Source organism: Mixophyes fleayi, chromosome 12 (assembly GCF_038048845.1).
Source record: "Mixophyes fleayi isolate aMixFle1 chromosome 12, aMixFle1.hap1, whole genome shotgun sequence".
Lineage (NCBI taxonomy): Eukaryota > Metazoa > Chordata > Amphibia > Anura > Limnodynastidae > Mixophyes > Mixophyes fleayi.
Window position 1 is genome coordinate 11350174 of NC_134413.1, and position 21615 is coordinate 11371788.

Here is a 21615-nt window from a genome sequence, read left to right on the forward strand (position 1 = left end):
ATTCCATACGTAATAGTAAGTATTATTATTATTATTATTATTATTATTACCATTTATTTATATAGCGCCACTAATTCCGCAGCGCTGTGCGGAGAATCTCACTCACATCAGTCCCTGCCCCATTGGAGCTTACAGTCTAAATTCCCTAATATACACACACACACACAGACAGAGACTAGGGTCAATTTTCAATTTTGATAGCAGCCAATTATCCTACCAGTATGTTTTTGGAGTGTGGGAGGAAACTGGAGCACCCGGAGGAAACCCACACAAACACGGGGAGAACATACAAACTCCTCACAGATAAGGCCATGGTCGGGAATTGAACTTATGACCACAGTGCTGTGAGGCAGAAGTGCTAACCACTTAGCCACCATGCAATAATAGAATCTTATATATACAAATCAATGGTCTGATTGTCTGTCCGATTTATGCAGTCCTTCACCGATTAAGATGAAACCAACATAAGGTGGTCCAATTGGATCCTGGCCAGGTTTTAGGGGAGTTAGGGTCCTGGTTGGACCTCCAGTTAGTGTACACTGGGCAGAACTTTGACCCAGGGAGCCTGTTCCGGTCCTTCCACTGGATGGATTTGGATGACATTTAATATAAAAACAAAAATGACACTGGCCAGCCACCTCATGGGTGTGTTGGAAGAGGTGCTAATTATATTTTAAAGGTTGACAGTTACATCCAACTCATTGATAACTTAATAACTTGAAGATTTAAACTTGGGCAGCGCTGGATACTTCAGCTAGTATCTTAAAATGTTCCGTGTCTCAAGAAAAGTTTCAAAACCTCTTTATATAATATAAAACTGAACTTAAATAAATAAACAATAGATAAAAAGAAACAAAAAAATAAATAATAAAAACGTATTAATCTAAGACAATTTCAAGTATAATAAAATTCAGTTGTTGATTACTACATCTTGCTCAGCATGACAAGAGTGATCCTAAATTTTACTGTTACTTATCTTGAACATGTTGCAGTAGAATACCATGTTTAGCAATTAATTATTTGTGATCTTTGTACAATCCTTCTGATTGTAATTTCTTTATATAATTTATTTATTGTCTTATTATTCTGATGGTATATAAAAAGATAATAGTCTGCCTTTTGCATAGAATCACCCATGGTTTCCCCACACATAAGAGTGACTCATCACATTGCTTACAAAAATAACCGTTACATAACAAAAACAAGTACAATTCTGTTCTCTGTAAACAAAAGATAACTTCATTAAAAACAATCACAAGATGCTATGTGTCAGATATGTTTGTTTGAAAACATCTCAGCATGACATTTATAGTGAATAACAACAGAACACCCACAGCCACATGAATAGTAACACATTGTTTCAAACTATAATGTCTTTAAAATACTGATTTTTATTGTTGGCCATTCATTATGTGAATCTAGTCATTTAGCTAAATTGCCAAAAAGCCAAATATTTAGCTACAGGTATGTGGACCCAGACGGAGAACAACATAAAACAGAACTGGTCATTTTGATTGTGTGTGTAACAATCAGGTCACATAGTTATCTTTCGACTTATCTTTTAAATATGGGCAGCACAGTGGTTAAGTGGTTAGCACTTCTGCCTCACAGCGCTGGGCTCATGAGTTCATTTCCCGACCATGGCCTTATCTGTTTGGAGTTTGTATGTTCTCCCCGTGTTTGCGTGGGTTTGCTCCGGGTGCTCTGGTTTCCTCCCACATTCCAAAAACATATTAGTAGTTCAATTGGCTGTTATCAAAATTGACCCTAGTCTCTCTCTCTCTCTCTGTCTGTCTGTCTGTGTGTGTGTTTGTATATTAGAAAATTTAGACTGTAAGCTCCAATGGGGCAGGGACTGATGTGAGTGAGTTCTCTGTACAGCGCTGCGGAATCAATGGCGCTATATAAATAAATGGTGGTGATGATGATTGGTCGGCTGATGGCCTTAAGTTGGGTGCACCCTCCAAGTTTTTCACCCAATTATCGGGTTAGTTACACAATAAACAACCGTTAGGTCCGATAGCATATTAATGTGTACTCTCTCACCATCATGATTTATCTTTGCAAAGCAGATCGTATTGTTTGATTTGATTTTATAAACTACTTAAAAATCACTATCAATGATGGAACGATGTCGGGGCAAATTCTGCAGTGTGTACGCCCTCACCACCAGCAGTGTCCATAGACCTCTATGGAGTGTGCAGAGTCACAATCTTTTTAGCAGATGGTTATGACAGATGAAGAGCACAGATCTGAAGGTAAATTGCGTAAGTGTGTACACATGAACCGACATGCTTATCGGGACTTTCAGTCGTTCGTAAAAGTGTTACAAATATCTCATTGGGAGAAATTTTCTGGAGTGTGTTCCCAATGTTACCCGTGCTCTCACAGATTATTTTGTTTTGCTTGATCAAATTAGACTTATTGGATTTGACATCACCAAATGATGTCACAGGTTTTCTGCCACTGTGCTAAAGGGCAAACCACATGATCAAAGCCCATGATTTTAAATTGCAAGGCTTAAAACCGCCATCCCAATTTTTATACATAGGAGATAGAGAAAATAAATATTAGTGCCCCATTATTAATATAATTATAAGCAGTGCCTCCATTTCAAAAAAATATGGAGTAGTGTCCCCTTTAAAATAAACGACGTATTAATGCTGAAGGTATTGAAGAATAAAGTAATATGTCAGCCCTAAAAGATAAATGAGTATTGTCCTTATAATTTTGAAATAAATGTTTTTTTTTACCCTGGGAGCTGCATCCTATTCATTCTGCTTTGTTGACAACCATTCAGTGCAGACTGTATACTTTCATTTTTCTCCAGGCTTTTATGCCTGGATAAACAACTGTATCACTGTTGCTGGGGATGAGCAGTCCTACTTGTTTTGTTGTGGAGGTTTATAGATAAAACATTTTATTTGCCTTGAATCTTCTTCAAATAGGAGCATCATTACAATACATAATATAGATTTTTTTTCTCATTTAATGATTTTCAAATTTAAATGTATATATAAAGTAATGTATATTAAAACTATTTCTTTACCATTGTTTTTGCTTTAATGATCTTATACAAATGTAAGGAGGATCTCTTTGACTGTTTGTAATGTCCTTTGACTCAAATGACCACAGTGTCAGAGTAGAGTCATATTTTCCATTTTACTAATGCACCTATCATCAAATTAAAAACAACGTAATATTCATCCGAATATACAGTACAGATCCATTAATACATTATATTAAATTCAATCTCCTTCTTATGCATCTTTTAACTATATGATAGTTTCTTCCACACCGCTATTGAATATTTGAAAATAAAGCTCCGCATTTGTCCTGTATTTTAAAGTTCATTACCATATTCCTCCATCCTCCAAAGGCTTAAATGAGGCAATCTCCAGTCAGTAGACACTCATTCATCTACATTACTTCAACATTATATTTTCACTAATCCGTATTCTTGAAAAGAATCAGAATAATTCTATTTTATCTTCTAATATAATTTATGAACAGTGAATTTGGTCATTCTAGCATTTTTCACAGGCACTTATTTCTTTTTCGTATGGTTACTTAGATTTATTGAGCGTAACTGGTGTGTATAGATATTGTGATAGGATTTATATTGATTGCTGCTGAATTGTGATGTGTCAAATGCAGCAGTAAATACGATATAAGTTATCTATGGTGTGAAAGTGTCAGCCATAATTAAATATATTTTCTTAACAGTGTTTATGTGAAATTTTATATAAGCAAACAATGAAACTGTGTCAAAGTTAATAATCTTTAAAATAGCCTGGGAAACAACGGAATAAGTTTGACTGATGTGACTTAACGCCCCCCTTTCTAAGCTTTCAGAGCAAGACATATCTTTTCCTCTTGCCTCATCAGTGCATGGAAGGTTGTTCTGGTTAGCAGTGTAGGTGGGGTGTTAACCAGGGGAGGGCTGCCAAATTTTAGCTCGGAGGGCAACACTTGGCTCAGCAGCCTATTGGGAACATTTTAAAGGACACAAAATGCAGGTGGCCCAGTACCCTGCCCAAGGTAGTCCACTATGGGACTGGCCTGGGGAACAGATGCACCCCCTGCGTCCCCGGCCTAGCCTGCCCCTGGTGTTAACTCATAATGCTGCAATGTTAATGGAATTATTTGAATAATTTTTCCCAGACAGCATTGCCTGAAAGTCTCCCTTTTGCTACTCATTGTGCTAGTAACACTGCTGCCACCACTCTCCAAACTGATGGCTAGGAAAATTTGCCCTGCACTGATGAGCTCAAAGCAGATTGAAACAGGTGGGTGGGGTACCAATTATTGGTGCTGATAACACCGACAATGACTTCATAGACAAAACATGGCCGAACATGACTTCAGCGGCATTAAAAAAATTCAGACTTACCTCTTTAGTGACAAAAGATCTATCCAAGTGTGTCCTCAAAAATCCTGATCAGAAATAATAACGGCACTGTGTTTTTACGTGACTGAAAATGGTGACCGCCATATTGGAAGTTTTTAAAGCGACAATTCCAGCTGACAATCCCTAATCCTAACCCGATGCCTTACCCTAATCCGATGCCTAACCCTAACCCGATCCCTAACCCGATCCCTTACCCTAACCCTAACAGTAACACTTACCATACATTATAGCCGACATTGCCACTTTAAAAACTTCCAATATGGCGGTCGCCATTTTCAATGACGTAAAAACGCAGTGCCATATATTACTTCTGATCGGGATCATTGAGAACACAGTCGGATAGTTCTCTTGTCATTAAAGAGGTAAGTCTGGATTTTTTTTAATGTCGCTGAAGTCACGTTCGGGCATATTTTGTCTATGAAGTCGTTGTCAGTGTTCTCAACACCGTTAATATCATACCCACCAAAACAGATCTGTCTGCAGATGAATGTTCTTTGTCTGTAGAATTCCAAGCTGTGCTCTAAAATCCAATGGGCGTAGCACATGGCTGTCGTAAAAATGTAGAAAGAAATCCTTTCTCCCAGTGGAGAGGCTTATTTGGAGATAATAGTTAGATAATATCAAGGCCTGTAGCTTTATTGTAATAGCACTCCAGATATAGGAAACATTTTAAGCTAGTTGGCATTGTAAAATAATTAAATGTCAATTTCTGTTTGATGCTTATTTTTTTTTAAAAAAAAAAACAAATTTAAAAACATTCTAGTGAAACCAGAAATGCATCTATACAATATATATCTGAGCCTTACTTCAACATTTCATTAGATCACTGGCCAGAGCAGACATAGTAGTAATTTCTGTGGTGTTAATGGTGCAGATTTCAGAACATGTCACCACTGATCCCCATTATGCGTCAATGGAAACGTGTGATACCAATGTATCTTATTGGTGTTATATTGTGAACGAAGAGAGTTAAATGTTGCATGGAAGAAGATTTCAACTGTAAATGGCAATGACCTTACGTATGGAAAGACACAATCTAGAAGCATGTTTGTCCGTTTTGACAAAAACATACATTTTACAATTAACTACAATATCCTGATTACCTGTATAAACTCTAATATCAGAAAAGAAGAGAAAGAGGGAAAATGTGCTCGCAGAGGCACACAGCGATCTTCTTATAAAACATGTAAATCTTTATTAATTTTACTTTGAAAAGAGAATATTATCCCTCCAGATATAATAGCGAAATATAAAATAAATAAAGTGCAACAAAGGTGAATTAAAATAGCAAAAATATTTGCTATGCCCCGCTACTTAATATATTTCAATAATTGTTATATCAATTGATCATACTTAACAATATATTTTGTTATGTTCCACTCCATTATGAGACTTACTTAATCAATGTGACATTTAGGAATTGTGGTGGTATGATCGTTTTTATAATTAATGCCACCTAGACTGACTCCTGCAGTTCGTTAGTTTCTTAAATAGGTAATTGATAATCCTAAATATAAGCTTAACAAGACTACTCTTTAGCAGTAAGATTGTTGTTACTTTAATCTAATAATACCCTATCCAGGTGATCTTAAATGGTAACTAATTATAGCGATTGTGAAATACCTACTATGTTAATCATAACTGCATTATCTCAGTCCTATTGTTTGCGTGGTCTCACACATACATTCTGTTGTAGCAAACTCAATAGGGATTAGGCACTGTCTGTGGCTGTTAGGTAGAGCACCTAATAAAATGTTTGTAGCTGCTACAGAGTCTCAATCCCCCGTGTTGATTGATCACACATAAACACTGAACTATCCAGCTAAGTGAGAATGCTATCCATAAATATATGGTGAATCTTTATAAAGCACCTTGTATTATAGTGATAGCTACTGACAGATCTCGATCGTACAGATTAGCGATCTAACTCTTGCCCACTAATATATTAAGCCCATTCAGAATAAGGCGCTACCTATAATAACCATTGAGTTTAATGATGAAAAGGAGTGACAACATTAAGTAGCGAGGCAGACGCCAACGCGCGTTTCGCTACACGCTTCTTTTTTTTTTTCTGTACCTGTATAAACTGTCATGTTGATATTATTAAGAGATGCTATTTTGACCTGAAATGACTAAACGCATTCTGCAGAATGTGTGTGCTAGATGTACAGTTTACAGTCATTTAAATTTTGATTGTAATTCTAAATTGACTTTTTATTTAATAGTAAGAACTACAGGCTATCTGGCTTCACTAGCTAAACCTTGACTTAAAAAAAAACATAATTACGAAATGTTGAACTACATAAACTATACTGCTTTAGAATTCCCTGAATGTCACAATAGCCCTTTTTTCATTGTACCCCTGACCCCCCCAAAAACCACAGCAGCCAAAAGATTGTGAAACCGCTTTTCACAAGTTTAAATTAGTTTCAAAATAGTGAAATTCATTTCATGAAAGTGGATAATATGCTGATAATAAGAGGAGAAGACATTTTTCATTACTTATATAGAATTTTCAGAATTTAGTCGATATGTTGTAATAGGGCTGTTATTTTTCCTTAAATAAAAATAATGTATGAAAATTATATTAGGCCTGATTCATTAAGCAAAGTTAAGTAAAAAAAATTGAGTAAGTAGTCACCTGGGCAAAACCATGTTACAATGCAAGGAATGCAAATTGGTTTTCTATTTTGCTCATAAGTTAAATACTGTCTGTTTTTTCATGTAGCACACAAATATCAACTTTAAATTGCAGTGTACAAATAAGCTATCAAGTATTTGTGTGCTACATGAAAAAACAGACAGTATTTAACTTATAGTAACTAGAAGACAGGATTCCCCTACACCTGGATCGCTATCGGAAGGAGAATACATCTCCATTATTTTCAAGCAGACCATTCTGTGTGAATTTGATGATTCAGGACGAGTACATCCACTCAGTGTGTATGCCAAACTGCCTTAACATCTGAGGCAGTTTTACTACGGGACATTACTCCTCGGCACATCGGAACTCCGGCGCCTGAGTATACTCACCCCGATATCCTACGATACACGCCACCTACATCTACCAGCGGCTCATCATTTGCCTTTCTGGGACGTTGATTTTAAATGGTAAAATGTATATTCCTCAGACTTTGATTGCTCATTGTGGCACTATTTGAAAATGTACACAGTACTTTCTGGATTACGCTGGATCCTATCACGGATCTGTGTTCATGCACCCTTGCGCTGCAGCTGCATTTGAATATTGGGTGAGATCTATCCAGCTATTATCTGTTGATCACCAAGACTTGGCTCATATATTATGCTTTTAAAAATTGTGTACTGGCCAGACACTCATTATACTCATTATAACCATCTGTTTGTAATGTGTTTATTCTATCGGGTAGTACCCGCTACATTATTTGAATGATATACATGTAAGTTCGGCTATCTAAATATTTTTATTATACAATAAATATTTTATATCTTCATTGGACGCACCCTGTTTATTTCTTTGGTCTTACAAGTATTTAACTTATGAGCAAAATAGAAAACTAATTTGCACCCCTTGCATTGTAACATGGTTTTGTCCAGGAGAACACTTACTCAATTTTTTTACCTATTATATTTAAAGAATATATCTAAATATCGAAATATTATTGACAGTGTGTATACAATGTGTATTTGAATGTGGCGTGCCACAGTCTACTTAGTGCATAGTGTGCCACGTTTGACCACTTTGTATAATTTTTTTTCCTTCCAACATCAAACATGTAATGTAAATTTTCTAAATCACCTCAGAAAACTAAATAATCAAAAAAAATAATAAAAAATGGATAATTATTTCCACAATGTCTCCATATAGATATTGAATATTTTATTTTACACAACATAACAACACAGAAGTTGTTGTTCTGTACAGCATTTGCCTCAAAATAAAGGCAACACCATTGTCACTCAAAAATAAATGCAGTCTGGTCTTTAAAAAATATTTTTTTTTTTACTAATTCTTCCATAATTGGTCTTTTTTTAGTATGTTGAAAGCTTGAAGGACTTTTCCCATATGAAAGGCTTTTTTTGTGAACTCAGTCTTGTTTTTCTGCTGTGGCAGAACCAGGAAGCCAGTCCTATAGGAAGGGAAGGCACTGGTGCTGTTTTGTCGTGTATTTTACGTCACAATTTGATATTTTATCTTGTTTCATATTTATCACCGTTAAAAAGCAAACAGAACTGTGCAGGTGGCTTTGACACAAACCTGTTTGTAAAAGCCGAAAAGAAAACATAGACAAAAATTCCCATTTTAATTTTCCTTTGTTTTTAGTAGGCGCTCCGAACTGTTGAGTATTTTCTCTTACTAGAAGGAAAAGGAGCTAATCACACAGTGCTTTCTAATATCCACTCAGAACTTGAAAATGTCGCTTTGCCACTGTCCATGTCAGAATTGTCTGATTGAACCAGAATCCCATTCATAGACATGCTTCTTTTAGACCACAGTCCACCTGTGTTCCGAGAGTTTACATAACAATGGTACTCCATAATCTCACCATTGAGAGAGTACCTTCGCTTTGCTCTGGAAGTTTCTGCAGGTAACGTAAGAAACTTACTTGGCCTCGATTGTGCTCTTTTATATGTCGGTGTCTCTTTTGTAGATCCAGAGGGACGACTAGATAGCCGAAGGGCAGTTGAATTATTTCTATTAGTGTTTTGAGATTCCATATCTAAAACTGTTTCAGTTTGTGAGTCTGCGGGGTTTGATGAAGTTTTTCTTTTCTGCTTAAGTGAAGCAGAAGTATTTGGAGTCCACGTATGAGGCAACGCAGAGGTAGTAGTGGCAGCGGCTTGGCTTGGGCATGTCTCAGAAGAAGGTGCCCCTCTTTCAGTAGACTTGCAACATTGTGTAGGCTCATCGTGTCCAACGACCTGCTTGGAAGCTGATGGTGGCATTGATGCACTGCAGCCTTGACCCTGGGACCCATTTGTTTGGGAATACACGTTACTGACCTTTGTTGCTTTGTGCTGCCCGTTGCCATTGCAAACCCTATATCTAATCATCAAGATAATTATAAAAACAAGGACAGACGCGACAATAATTCCACCTATTATAATTATCATGGTCCCTCCCAAGAACTGGGACTGCATAAAATGACAACGGACATAATCTTGATCGGTTGTAAATTGGATGCAACCGACAACTCTTGTAGCCGTGAGGGATGTGATGCCATCGTCATAAATTGCCAGGACACACAAGTCGTATTTAGTACCCGAAGCCAAGTTATTAACACGGAATGTCTTGCTTGTCGGAGGTATCATTCTAGAAAGACACAAACATATTTTTCTTTTAGCTTATTGCGCAGAAATGATTAAATAAACGAATACAGTAAATATCCTTAAAGAAATGTAATTTTGGCTCGTGTGAATTGCTGTAGAAACTTTACAAAGTAACATTAATATGAAGCCCTGAAAATTACTGTAGGTTCCATTGATGACTTTAATTAAACTGCTTGCTAGTGCAATTGATTTGTGATGTATTAGTTTTGAAAGGTGCGACTGTTACATTAGTGAACTTGTAAATAAATCCATTTAGCACATATACAACAGGATCTATTCTGCAGTTATACAGACTGAACTGAGATCAGAAATCAGAATTACAAATATAGCATATCCGTACTTCTGTTTTTTTTTTCTTTTAATTCAATTCCACTAAAACACCTCAGTCAATAACATATGTGTGGAATCATCATCATCATCATTTATTTATATAACGCCAACATATTCTGTAGCGCTCTACAATTGGGGACAAATACAGTAAGAAACAAACTGGATAAAACAGACAAAGAGGTGAGAATGATTACTCCAAATGATATCAAGGAGTTTTACTCATAAAATAACCACAGTAAGTTTACAACCTTGTCTCAGGCAAAAAATTACAGTGACAGAAGTAGAGACGATCCAAACTTTTACAAAATATATTGGCCTCATTCCACATTTGGTCACAAAACGTTGCAAGTTTCTTCAAATAAATTTGGTATTCAGTGCTCCCAGTCCTTCCATAACCACACCATATGACAGACTCAACTGGCCATTATTGTCCTAGATCTATTCTTGGACTATGAGTTCTGAGAAATGCAAATTTACAAATACAGATACTGTATGACAAAGCTAAGAAAATATGACACTCAAACATTGTATCGCTGGAGCTTAGCACCTTTGCACAATGTTCTGTTCTACTGCAAAACTCTATTCACATGAAATGTGGCTCTGATTTTGCTCATGTGTAGGCAGTAGTCAGAGGTTCTCACCTCACCTGCTGACCTCCAACCAACCCCCAACCAACTCTCTCTCCCTTGCCTGGTTTACACCACCTCTGAGCCAGTACAAAATGTGGTTAACTTCGCCATCTGTGGCATGATGACACAGTTCAGAAATTGTGTCCTATGTCCATGTATTGATGCCTATGGAGGTGGCCTTTTTCATGGAGACCAAGATTTAATCAAAGACGGACAGATAAGAAAACATGACTTCAGTAATGGAGACAGAAATGTTAAAGACGCTTCAGTCTCTAGAGATTCCTTAGCTGCTTTTCTTTGATGCATAGTTGCCTACTCTACCGAAATGTCCAGGAGACTCCAGCATTTCTGGGAGACCTCCTGGGCTCCCGGGAGAGCAGGGCAACCTCTCGGTTTTTGCCCCCGCAATAGATAAGTGGTGGTGGGGGGGCTTAATGACACAAATATTGCTCTTCCTTGTCAATGAGTTTGCTCAATGGTATTTGCATAGATAAATAAAGAATTTATTTAGTCGATTTGATTCCTTCATTTATTTATTTATTCATTAATTTGATTATTGAATGAAAAGGCTGTGCTCCCACTTGGGAAACATTAAAAAAGAGGGAAAATACTTTTGCACTAGGTCCTTTCTGTAGCAAAATTATAACTGTTTACTTCCCAGTTTTAAATAATTTGATCCTATATTGTCAGGCTATACCTGCAATAATAAAGAGCTGCTACTATTTAACTAATAGTCAGAGGATGAATAGAAAGAACAATTATTAATGTGATTAACTCTTGTTCTATTCATCAAAATGGGAAACATCTCGGTTAATACTCCTTCATCCTCGCTCATTTTAATAATCTCATCCCAGAAAACATACAAATATAAAGATAGATAGATAGATAGATAGATAGATAGATAGATAGATAGATAGATTGATCCAGATAATGGTTCTGGTCCAACAATTCTACTTCATTGGATCATTCACTTCATGTTTGAATTTTTGTCTCAAACTGTCAAGCTAATGAGAATTTTTCTGTCTCTGCTTGTTATATATTATGTGCATAAGTATTTACAAAAAAATCTTCCAACAGAGCCGTGAAAATAATTGTAAAAAAAAAATATGAATATTCGGGAATTTAGAGAAAGAAAAGAAGATTTGATCATTTGCAATACTGGGTATGCAGATTTTCAGCTCTACACTATATGGAAGTGTGTATTACCATATATGTAGTTTGATAAACTTTGTAGGATACTATATTATAGTAATGATCATTTTTTCTAACTGGACTTATTCCCAACTTATTCCTGATTACAATTATGCCATCCAGCTATAACCTTGCTGTTTTAGTTTAGGAACTTGGGTTCAATCATTCAAGCAAGTGTACTTATAGACTAATTCACAGTGACCTTTGGAGACAATCCAGTATCTTGGGGCCATTTAACAGTCGTGTGAAGTGATAGGGATACAATCTTCAAGTTCCACTTTTGCTTTGCAATTCCATAGAATGCCAACTTGCACTAATTTTTACCCTATAAATAGATCTCAGTCAACAATGGTCAAAAAGCCCTTTTAGAGAGTTGGAAGAGATGGTAAATAGTTGGCTATTATTTGGTCATCAGTCCCCTTTATATTGTATTTATTACTCTAGCCTGGTATTTGCGGTATGCAAATTTGTTTTTCCAGGAAATCATTATGGAAATCCTGAACACCTCTGTACACAGAAATAGACTCAAACTTTTTTCCACTGTACATTAAGAGCGTAACTCCAAAATTGAGTTCATTGCTTCTATAATGTGCAGGAAGTTTCTGACAATGCAATCTGTCTCTCAAACTTACATTGGGTCAAGTATGGAAATGCATTTGAGTATTATGGATTTTTTCACATTTAAAATACATTTTTTACTTCTAGATAGTGCCAGTGAGCATCTGGGAAATGTACAGTCAGTGAATATGTCAAAGCAGCTTTCAGCATTTAGAAATAAATTCACTTCTGACCTACATTTAAGGATACAGATTAACAAGCATATTTCTTATGGATGAAGCGCTATAGAATTTAATAGCACGTCAGTAAATTGTATATACTTTTTTTTAAAACATATTTGGAAACATTAGGGATAATTTGAATCCAGAAGAAAAAAGGGGGTGTAATAAATGGCACTTATCACCACTGTCATTTAAGGGTCTATTTATCAATGTTAGGTGATATGAAAAATTTCCTAGTACGCATGCAAACTGGTTCTGGAAGCTCAAATTTGGGCTTCCAGTTCCAGAATGAAGAAAAAAAATAATAAAGTTAAAAAAAAAAAAATAGAAAAGAAAATAACTTTATTAAAAAAAAGGAAAAGGTGGTAACTCTCGGCTATCGCCGTCCTAAGATGACGATTGCCATAAGAGTACAGTGACGATACTTTTACCGCCAATGTACATGATAAACAGACTTCCCTGTGTTGATGAAAGCTATCATTCAGAGCAGTGTTTCCCAACTCCAGTCCTCAGGGCTCCCTAACAGTGCAGGTTTTCCATATCTCCTTGCTGGAGCACAGGTGTATTCATTACTAACTGACACATTTTGAAAGATCCACAGGTGGTATAATTATTTCACTTGTGATCTGGAAAATCTGCACTGTTAGAGGACCCTAAGGACTGGAGTTGGGAAACATTGATCCAGAGGAAAGACTTCTTTATATAGGGAAAAGTCCTAAATCTGGCAAAAACTCCAAGATTTAAGACATTTCCCTATTGATAAATAGACCCCTTAACCCCTTCATTAGAAAATATTTCCATGATCCACAATGTAAACAGATTACACAATCCTTAACCTATGTGTAATTAATGGTAATAATAATAATAATAATAATAATAATAATAATAATAAATATCCTTAATACAACAGTAACATAGTACACAGAGCTGGGTAATTAGCTAGTTCAGGTATATTGGGCACTGTCCCATTGGAGGTGCCTTATGGTGTAGTATATTAGTACTATAAATGTAATATTGGGTAGCTGTATATCTGATATGAAATTAATATATGGCTTATGTTTATTACTCTTGAAGCCTCCAATGTTTCCTCCTTTTCATTCCCACTAAGACCATCACAAGGGACAAAACATCTACCGTATTTTTCGCTCCATAAGACGCACTTTTTCCCCCCAAAAAAGTGGGGGAAAAAGTGTGTGCCTATCTGTGAGGACCTAGCTATCACATGGGACGTCCCATGTGATAGCTAGGTCCTCACAGATAGGCAGGGGGACGGACGCTCAGGAGGATCTGCAGCCTGGCCGGGACCCGCTTCTCCACGCTGGACATGTAAGTTTTATTTTCTTCCTTCCTTCAGGAGGATCCGCAGCGCTGAAGACACCTGAGGGAATAAGATAAGGCTATAGTGTTTGTGTGTGTGTGCTGGAGGCTATACTGTGTGTGTGCTGGAGACTATACTGTGTGTGTGCTGGAGACTATACTGTGTGTGTGCTGGAGACTATACTGTGTGTGTGCTGGAGGCTATACTGTGTGTGTGCTGGAGGCTATACTGTGTGTGTGCTGGAGACTATACTGTGTGTGTGCTGGAGACTATACTGTTTGTGTGTGTGCTGGAGACTATACTGTTTGTGTGTGTGCTGGAGGCTATACTGTGTGTGTGCGCTGGAGGCTATAGTGTGTGTGTGCGCTGGAGGCTATAGTGTGTGTGTGCCAGTGTGCTAACATAGCATGTGTGTCTAAGAGTGGGGATCAGTGTGTTAATATAGTGTGTGTGTGTGTGTGTTGGTGAGTATGAGTGAAGGGGCCAGTGTATTTTGTGTGAGTGAAGGGGCCAGTGTATGTTTTCCTTCTCTAAAACTAGGTGCATCTTATAGTCAGGTGCGTCTTATGGAGCGAAAAATACGGTACTATGATGGAGGAACATTGATGACTCAAGAGTAACACAGATAAGCCTTAAATTTATTTGACATCTGCTACACAGCCACCCAATATTACGTTTACAGTTCGCCATGTTTTGTTACACCACTGTTCGCCTCTTTTCTCTATCATTTTAGATCCTGGTAGACAGCACGTGCATGGAGAGATAGCCGCCACCTTGCATATCATAAGGGAATGCTTTTCATGTTTTTACCCTGAATTATGTTGTATTCACACTGAGTTTTCTTTTCTCATGTCACTTTTCATTATATTATTTTGGGCCTAGTGCCAGAATGACTTCCCTTTAATTGAGACACACTGCACCATGGGATCGAACAACTTAATGGCCCTTCCACATACACCAATATTTAGTCAGATGTCAATTAACTTAGCAGTATGTCTTCTAAATCTGGGAGCTATGGAAGAAAACAGAAGTCTCCAATTCCAAGCAAACCTGGGGAGAACATGCAAACTCCACATCAAGAGTGTGTCCCTCACCTAAGAAGCTTCTGCTTACCCTGTATTCCTGCTGCCTGATAAGTTCTGTATTTCTTAGTTCTTTGAGCTCCTGAACATTCTACTATTGACATTGACCTGACCTGACTTGTTTGACAACATTATTTTTGCTCGTGACCTTGAACCTCTGTCGTGTTCTTCTATTTTGCATCTGTGCTGCTCGCCCTGACCTTGGAATGGGTTCTGATTTTAAATCTGACCTTCAAGATAAACCTGGGAGCTGTGACCAGTAGGTTTCCTCCATGAGGTCCACCACTTTCTTGTGGTGTTCCGTGGTGGAGACCAGTGTTCCCATTAAACACCACGCCCCAGGATAGCAAATGCCATTCACTAGTGGCGAAGTAAGTCAATGTGAAAGGTTCCATTAAGTTTGCTCAGGCTATGGATTCCTCTGATGGTCTATTACTATCCTCTACAATACAGGATAACAAATTGCATAAAACTGAAATTCTGCTTCTTCATTGTCTATATTGATCTTTTTTCGGGATCCTTTATCCACTATCTATTCAGACTGTATGCAATGTCTTTCTGTATGTCAGCAGTCATATAGCATTACATTAGGACCTGGCGATTTACAGGGAATCTGGAAGGGTTGATAGCCCAGATACAAATTTCCAAAAATGCCCAAAAGGCAATTAGAAGACATGGTTCTGTTTCATATCAGAAGTATACCCCTTCTCTCAGAATCAGACCGTTTGGCGTTAACCATGGAGTTCACCCAGATGTGATTGAATATGCAAAGCAAAAGTTGGACCTGTTTGTCCACACCAGTGACAGCTTTGACAAGTTTGATTTTTGTGAGCCAACCTTTGTGGCTGGGAACTGCCTGGTAATTGTTCTAGAGTCATCTGCATATGATCACATGTACTGTGGAGCTGGTGCCCGTTGTGAGTCAGAAAGGCTTGCTACTGTTCCATTGTTTGTAAACAGCTTTCTGTTAAATATTGCTTTCTATTAAATGTTGGTTTATGGCCAAGAATAAAAAAAGGCCATGCCCTATAAAAAGCTCTACTTGCAATGTATGTAATATGTGTTATTTATCACACTGTAGCTTGTGTTTGCTAATAGCTTTGCAGGCTCCATAACAACTGCTCGGCTCTTTTCTGCTACCCATCCAGAAAAGGGTGACCCAAGGTGATGCTGTCAGCCTTGTGAAAGCCTCCACAGACAAGGGAGTAGAGGCAGAGGCAGGTGTATCAATTAGACTATATCTAGATTCACTTTTTCAATATTTTTATCTCACTAGGAGCGTGGAAAGGGAACCACTCATAATTTCTCTTGACTGTACCTGGTATTGTCTAAAAATAAATCATTTTTAACATCATTATTATGAAACTCTAATATTTTTTTTAGAAAAATAACCAACCAATATGTATCAACTGATATTTATTTCATTCAAATTTATTTTTCAGTGTACTGTATATGAAAACATATTTTTTGCTGTAAGAACTGGAAAAATCCTTTATCCTGTGATCTGAGATCTGTATTACGCAATTTCTTCACCCTCTCATCGTCACAAACCCCAAGGGCCATGCTGCTGTAATGAACATGTTTGAAGGGGCAAACACAGGATATTAATTTTGACAGTCCATATTTCACCAAAGGGAAACTATATATGGTCTCCAAAGAAGACACACAGTGACGAAGAATTGAGCATAATTTTCAAAGTAGAAGATGCAAATAACACATACACATATTTAAACAAGAAGGTTTGTGTTGGGTAAAAGTATTTGAATAGAAATTCCAAATTTTTACTAAAATGGCTGTACCGTACGTACATTTAATTTTTTCTTAATATGTTATAATGCTCATTTAATAAAGGATGAAACATGAATCACACTTAATTCTATGTACAGGCGCTTACTTAATTACACTGTACGCAATGTGATCCTTGTTGAATGTTGATGGCAATGAAGTTCGCCACCTCTCCAACCATTACAATTTTCTGTGCCCAATTCTAGTTCGGCATAAGCTGCTTTTTTAAATAGGCCCAGAATTCTAGTAAAAGCGGCCGAAAACTTTTTCGTTCATGACTCATAAAATCGGTGTCAATCTACTCTATTGCAACTGTTTTGTTTTTAATTTAATTATGCAATTCTATTTAAATACTTAATTGAATGCATACAGTAAATAAATAATTGTTAGGTGAAGTGACAACTGAATTGAAGTACAAATATTATAGTTAAAATATAGCTAGTAATAACTATACACAATAGTTTGTAAAACAATAATTGTTGGAACTCATCTCAAAAGGCTTGGTGACCAACATTTGTCTAATGTGTTTACAATTTCTAAACAACACTTGACTGGATGGAATTAGACTTTCCTTATTACAAATCTCTGCATATAAAGGTATCCGCACATGGGTCAATGCCTAGATGTGGTCCGACCACCCAATTGCCAGTCTTCTGTCAGATATGACCAATATTTACATATAGGTTTTGGCGTGCTAATTTCAATGATCTGCCTTGATGTTTAGGCTAAATGGCTGGATTGTAGAAGTCATAGAACACTGTCAGATGTGATTATTGTCCAAGTTCCTGTTGAGGTCGGAAATCTGTTGCCAATTATTCCTAAAATGCCCTTATTAGCCAGCAAATATGGTGAGTGTGCGGGCACCTTAACACCTTTAGTTCACATGTCCCAACCTCATCTGGCTGTGTTCTGATATCTCTCCAAAGAAACTCAACTGTACATTTTACTTCTTATATTGCTAGAATATAAGGTAGAGAAAACAATCCATTATCTTCCCTTTCTTCATTTGTAGGATTTGGGCAGGATTTTGAGAGATTTTTATATTATTGAGACGTTTACACACAGTGATATTCAGCCACACCCGACATAATCCTGACTCTATAATCCTGAAAGGTTGGTAACCCTAATCTATGTTGTTCTTGCATAACTATTGGATCAATGGTTTAAAATAATTTGCTGAAGAAAATAAGGGGACTTTAAGTATGAAGTATAATACGAATAACAGAGGAAGGTTTGAAATTAGCTATTTTTGTTGACTGGCTAATGGGTGCAGGGAAGTTTTGGATGCAATTTAAGCCTCTATATTTGACCATATGTTGGTACTCTCATTAATTAGAGCTAGGAGTATCCTATAGGCAGAAGCACCTTGTAAATAGTGGACAGCTAATATATGTGTTTGGCTGGCAGATGAGTGTATAACGATCTTGTTGAATGTGTACTTGAAGTAAATTGAACCTTACCTTATTTTCAAATTTATAAATCTATTGAAAAACAGCCTTTTTTATTATTACAAAATATGACTCTTGAGGGTAAATGTATCAAGCTATGAGTTTCCGTCTGGTTTCAAAAGTGGAGATGTTGCATATAGCAACCAATTGGATTCTAACTATCATTTTATGGAATATACTAAATAAATAATTAGAATCTGATTGGTTGCTATAGACAACATCTCCACTTTTTCAAACCCGCTGGAAACTCCCAGCTTGATACATCTACCCCCTAGCCTTTTTAATGGGCAAGTAAATATATGTATCTACAAAGCTGTATATGTAGACATTTCAAAAATCGACAGCTGATGCCACGGCAGTTTTGGCTGGCATGTATATATGTCTGCATAGGGCTATACCTATAAAGAGAAAGATGGCTGTTTCACTATATTTTATTCAGTTATCATTACATATGCTATTCTACAGTGATGCTAACTAAAATGAAAGTTAAGAAGGGTAAGGCATCTTGGGTCTATTACATCTAGTTCTAATGAAAATAAAATTGATGTATCCAGAGGTATGTTTAACATAAGTTTTCCACATCAGTTTGACAGGAGCCTCATATTACTACTCTGTGTTGATGGGGACATTGCTACTTCTATATCTCTTAGTCAGTGGTTTCCTGCTGGCCTCCATAGCTCTCCACATGTTGTGATAATGGCCCTGAAACATGCAGCCCTGGTTTTACTAACCCAGTAGATCCCAAACTTTTTCAGTTCAAGGCACCCTTAGGGTTTCCATAATTTTTGCAAGGCACCCCTAAGCCAAAATAATTACCAAGTAGTCCCCCGCCTCGCTTACCACCGGCCCTGGCCAAGGCACCCCTGTGAGATCGCACCTCAAGGAGCCTAGGCGCACAGTTTGGGAACCACTGCACTAGCCTAAAAGTGGATAGGTCACTACTTTCCTTAAGATCTATGCAGCCATCTCCTGCTGCTGTGAACATTTTAGTAATCTGATAATAAGCAGGGTACACATTGACACGCGTTTGATAAAGATAATATAGAATAAGGCCATCAGACTCTAGTAAAATGAACCACAAAAATGCATCAAAAGTGGACATATATTTTAACTTTAAATAAAACTTCAGCTTAACAATACATTTACACCAATTTACTGTGTAGTGTTTCTGTAAATACATTTTATGATAACTGACGATACGTAAATGAGTCTTCACTGGTTGGTTGATCATGGAAATGTTCTAATGATGTTAACTGTGTCACAAACAAAAGAACAGTAACTGTAGAAAAAGTAAATCTTACCTGTAAACTAAAGAATCATCATATGTGCCATTATACTGGATTTGAAACATCCGTATTCCAGGTATATTTCTTTGAAAATTGAATTTAATAAGTACAGTCGATGATGTTGCTTCTGCCACTACTACCTTCTTATCTTGGCTTATTTTTGTATCACCATTGCTGCTACTAGCATTTGAACCAGATTTAGTGGACGTTGAGATGTCTGATGATCCCGGGTCTGTCTCATGAATATGGTTTGTGCTGTTTACTAGGTGAGGAAGTTTTATTATGTGAAGATTGATTGTTTTTGTTGTTTCTCCTGCAGGGTTAGAAGCAATACATGCAAAAGGACCACCATCTTTTACTGTCGTGATAAGAATGTCCAGCGTTCCATTGTCGTAGACCAGAATCCGCGTTCCATTAGATATTAACTTGCCTTCTGGGGATATCCAGTGAACTGCTGGCTCAGGGTCTCCGAGGGCTTTGCATTTTAAAATGGCTCTCTGTCCTTCTAAAACTTCAACATCTGGTGTGTATCTAGTGATCAGCGGAGGCTCGCATAAGAAGTCTTCTTCTGTGATGGACCAGAAGTAACGTCCCGATAGAAGGGGAGGTGAAGCGCACGTCTCCAAGTCATCCTCTCTTATAAGGCGCCTCAGCCATAATAATTCACAATTGCAATGCAATGGATTTCCACCAAAACTCAATGCAAATGTAGAAGGGTTTATTATCCCTGAGGTTGCTAGCACCTGAGCTCGCTGAAAGAGAGGATCTGGTGGCAATTTTTGTAGTTTGTTTGATGTCACATCTAATCTATTTAGTTTGTGCAAGTGGGAAAAAGTCCCCTTTGGGATATGTTCAATCATATTGTGATCTAGACTAAGCGTATGCAAGCTGACCATCTTTTCCACCGCCTCCCAAGGTATGGTTTCAAGGTTATTATAAGACAGATCAAGCTCCTCAAGAGCTAAAACATCATCAAAGGCTGTAGATGAAATTAATGTCAGTTGGTTGTTGTTGAGTATCAAATGGTGGAGATTCAAAAGTCCACTAAATATATCATTAGTGACTTTAGTCAATCGATTGCTGTTCAAATGTAATGCTCTTAAATTGCGCAAGTCGGCAAATGCGTGAGGTGTAATGTAACTTATTGTATTCCGTGACAGTGTCAGGTCCACTAGACTTGTCATATTAGCAAAATCCTTCCTTTTTATATTCGTAACAAAATTATCAGCTAGGCGTAGTTCTACAGTCTTTCGGTTTATGTTTGGTGGGATGAAGAGCAACCCTTTCTTGTCACACAAGGTTGCAAGATTTGGAGATAAATTTTGACAGGCACAGCGCTTAGGACAGATCTCAGCTCTCACCGCCATGCCAATGAACAACAGATAACCGAACAGTTTTTCCATTGTAGATCAGGTTAAAAAGCCTAAAATAAAGCAGAAAGATATACCTTTAGTGCCTTTTACATTGGTCCACATATTAGGTTTTACTTAATGTGCAAAACAATTCACAGTTCAAAAGTTCATAGTATTTAATTTAGCTTTATAGTGCTCGAAACAGAGGAGACCTTGGACTAATCAGGGACTCCACTGGTTAACAAATGTGAAACATTACATTTATACATTTGTTTAAAGGTTGTCTAAATTCTTCATAGCCTGAGTAAAGTACAAATACTTGGTATATTTGGAAAACAAGTCAGTTAAGTTTTTGGAAAAAAATTGGGTCACACTAATTACATGAAGGCATTTATGGAAACAAAATATTTGACATAGAATTTTTTCGATTTGAACCTTTTTTGCAATATAAAGAAGAAAATATAAAGCACTATTTATTCTAAAATGCTACAAAAAGCAAGATCCAACTGACTTTTTTATGTTTCAAAAATGTTGGTTTGTGATTGGTTAGGTAAAATTTTAATGAGTTTTGGCAATCTCCTATAACATTCAATATGATGTGGGGGAAAAAACCTTTAAGAAGTAAATGAAAACAGAGACATTAAACAAAACATTTTAATGTTAACACTAATTCATTTTTGTTACATCATCAATC

At 37.0% G+C, this 21615-nt stretch overlaps 1 protein-coding gene across 2 annotated transcripts in view; it reads right to left on the bottom strand.

Moving 5' to 3' along the window:
- Positions 1-8255: 8255 nt before the first annotated feature.
- Positions 8256-21615, bottom strand: part of LRFN5 (leucine rich repeat and fibronectin type III domain containing 5) — a 175425-nt gene continuing 162065 nt past the window's right edge. For both annotated transcript variants that reach the window (XM_075193440.1, XM_075193438.1), the window contains exons 3-4: positions 19585-20992; positions 8256-9704 (exon numbers count right to left, since the gene is read on the bottom strand). In XM_075193440.1, coding sequence (XP_075049541.1) covers positions 8768-9704; positions 19585-20972 — 2325 coding nt within the window. In that variant the 5' untranslated portion in view covers positions 20973-20992 and the 3' untranslated portion in view covers positions 8256-8767. The remainder of the gene's footprint in view (positions 9705-19584; positions 20993-21615) is intronic.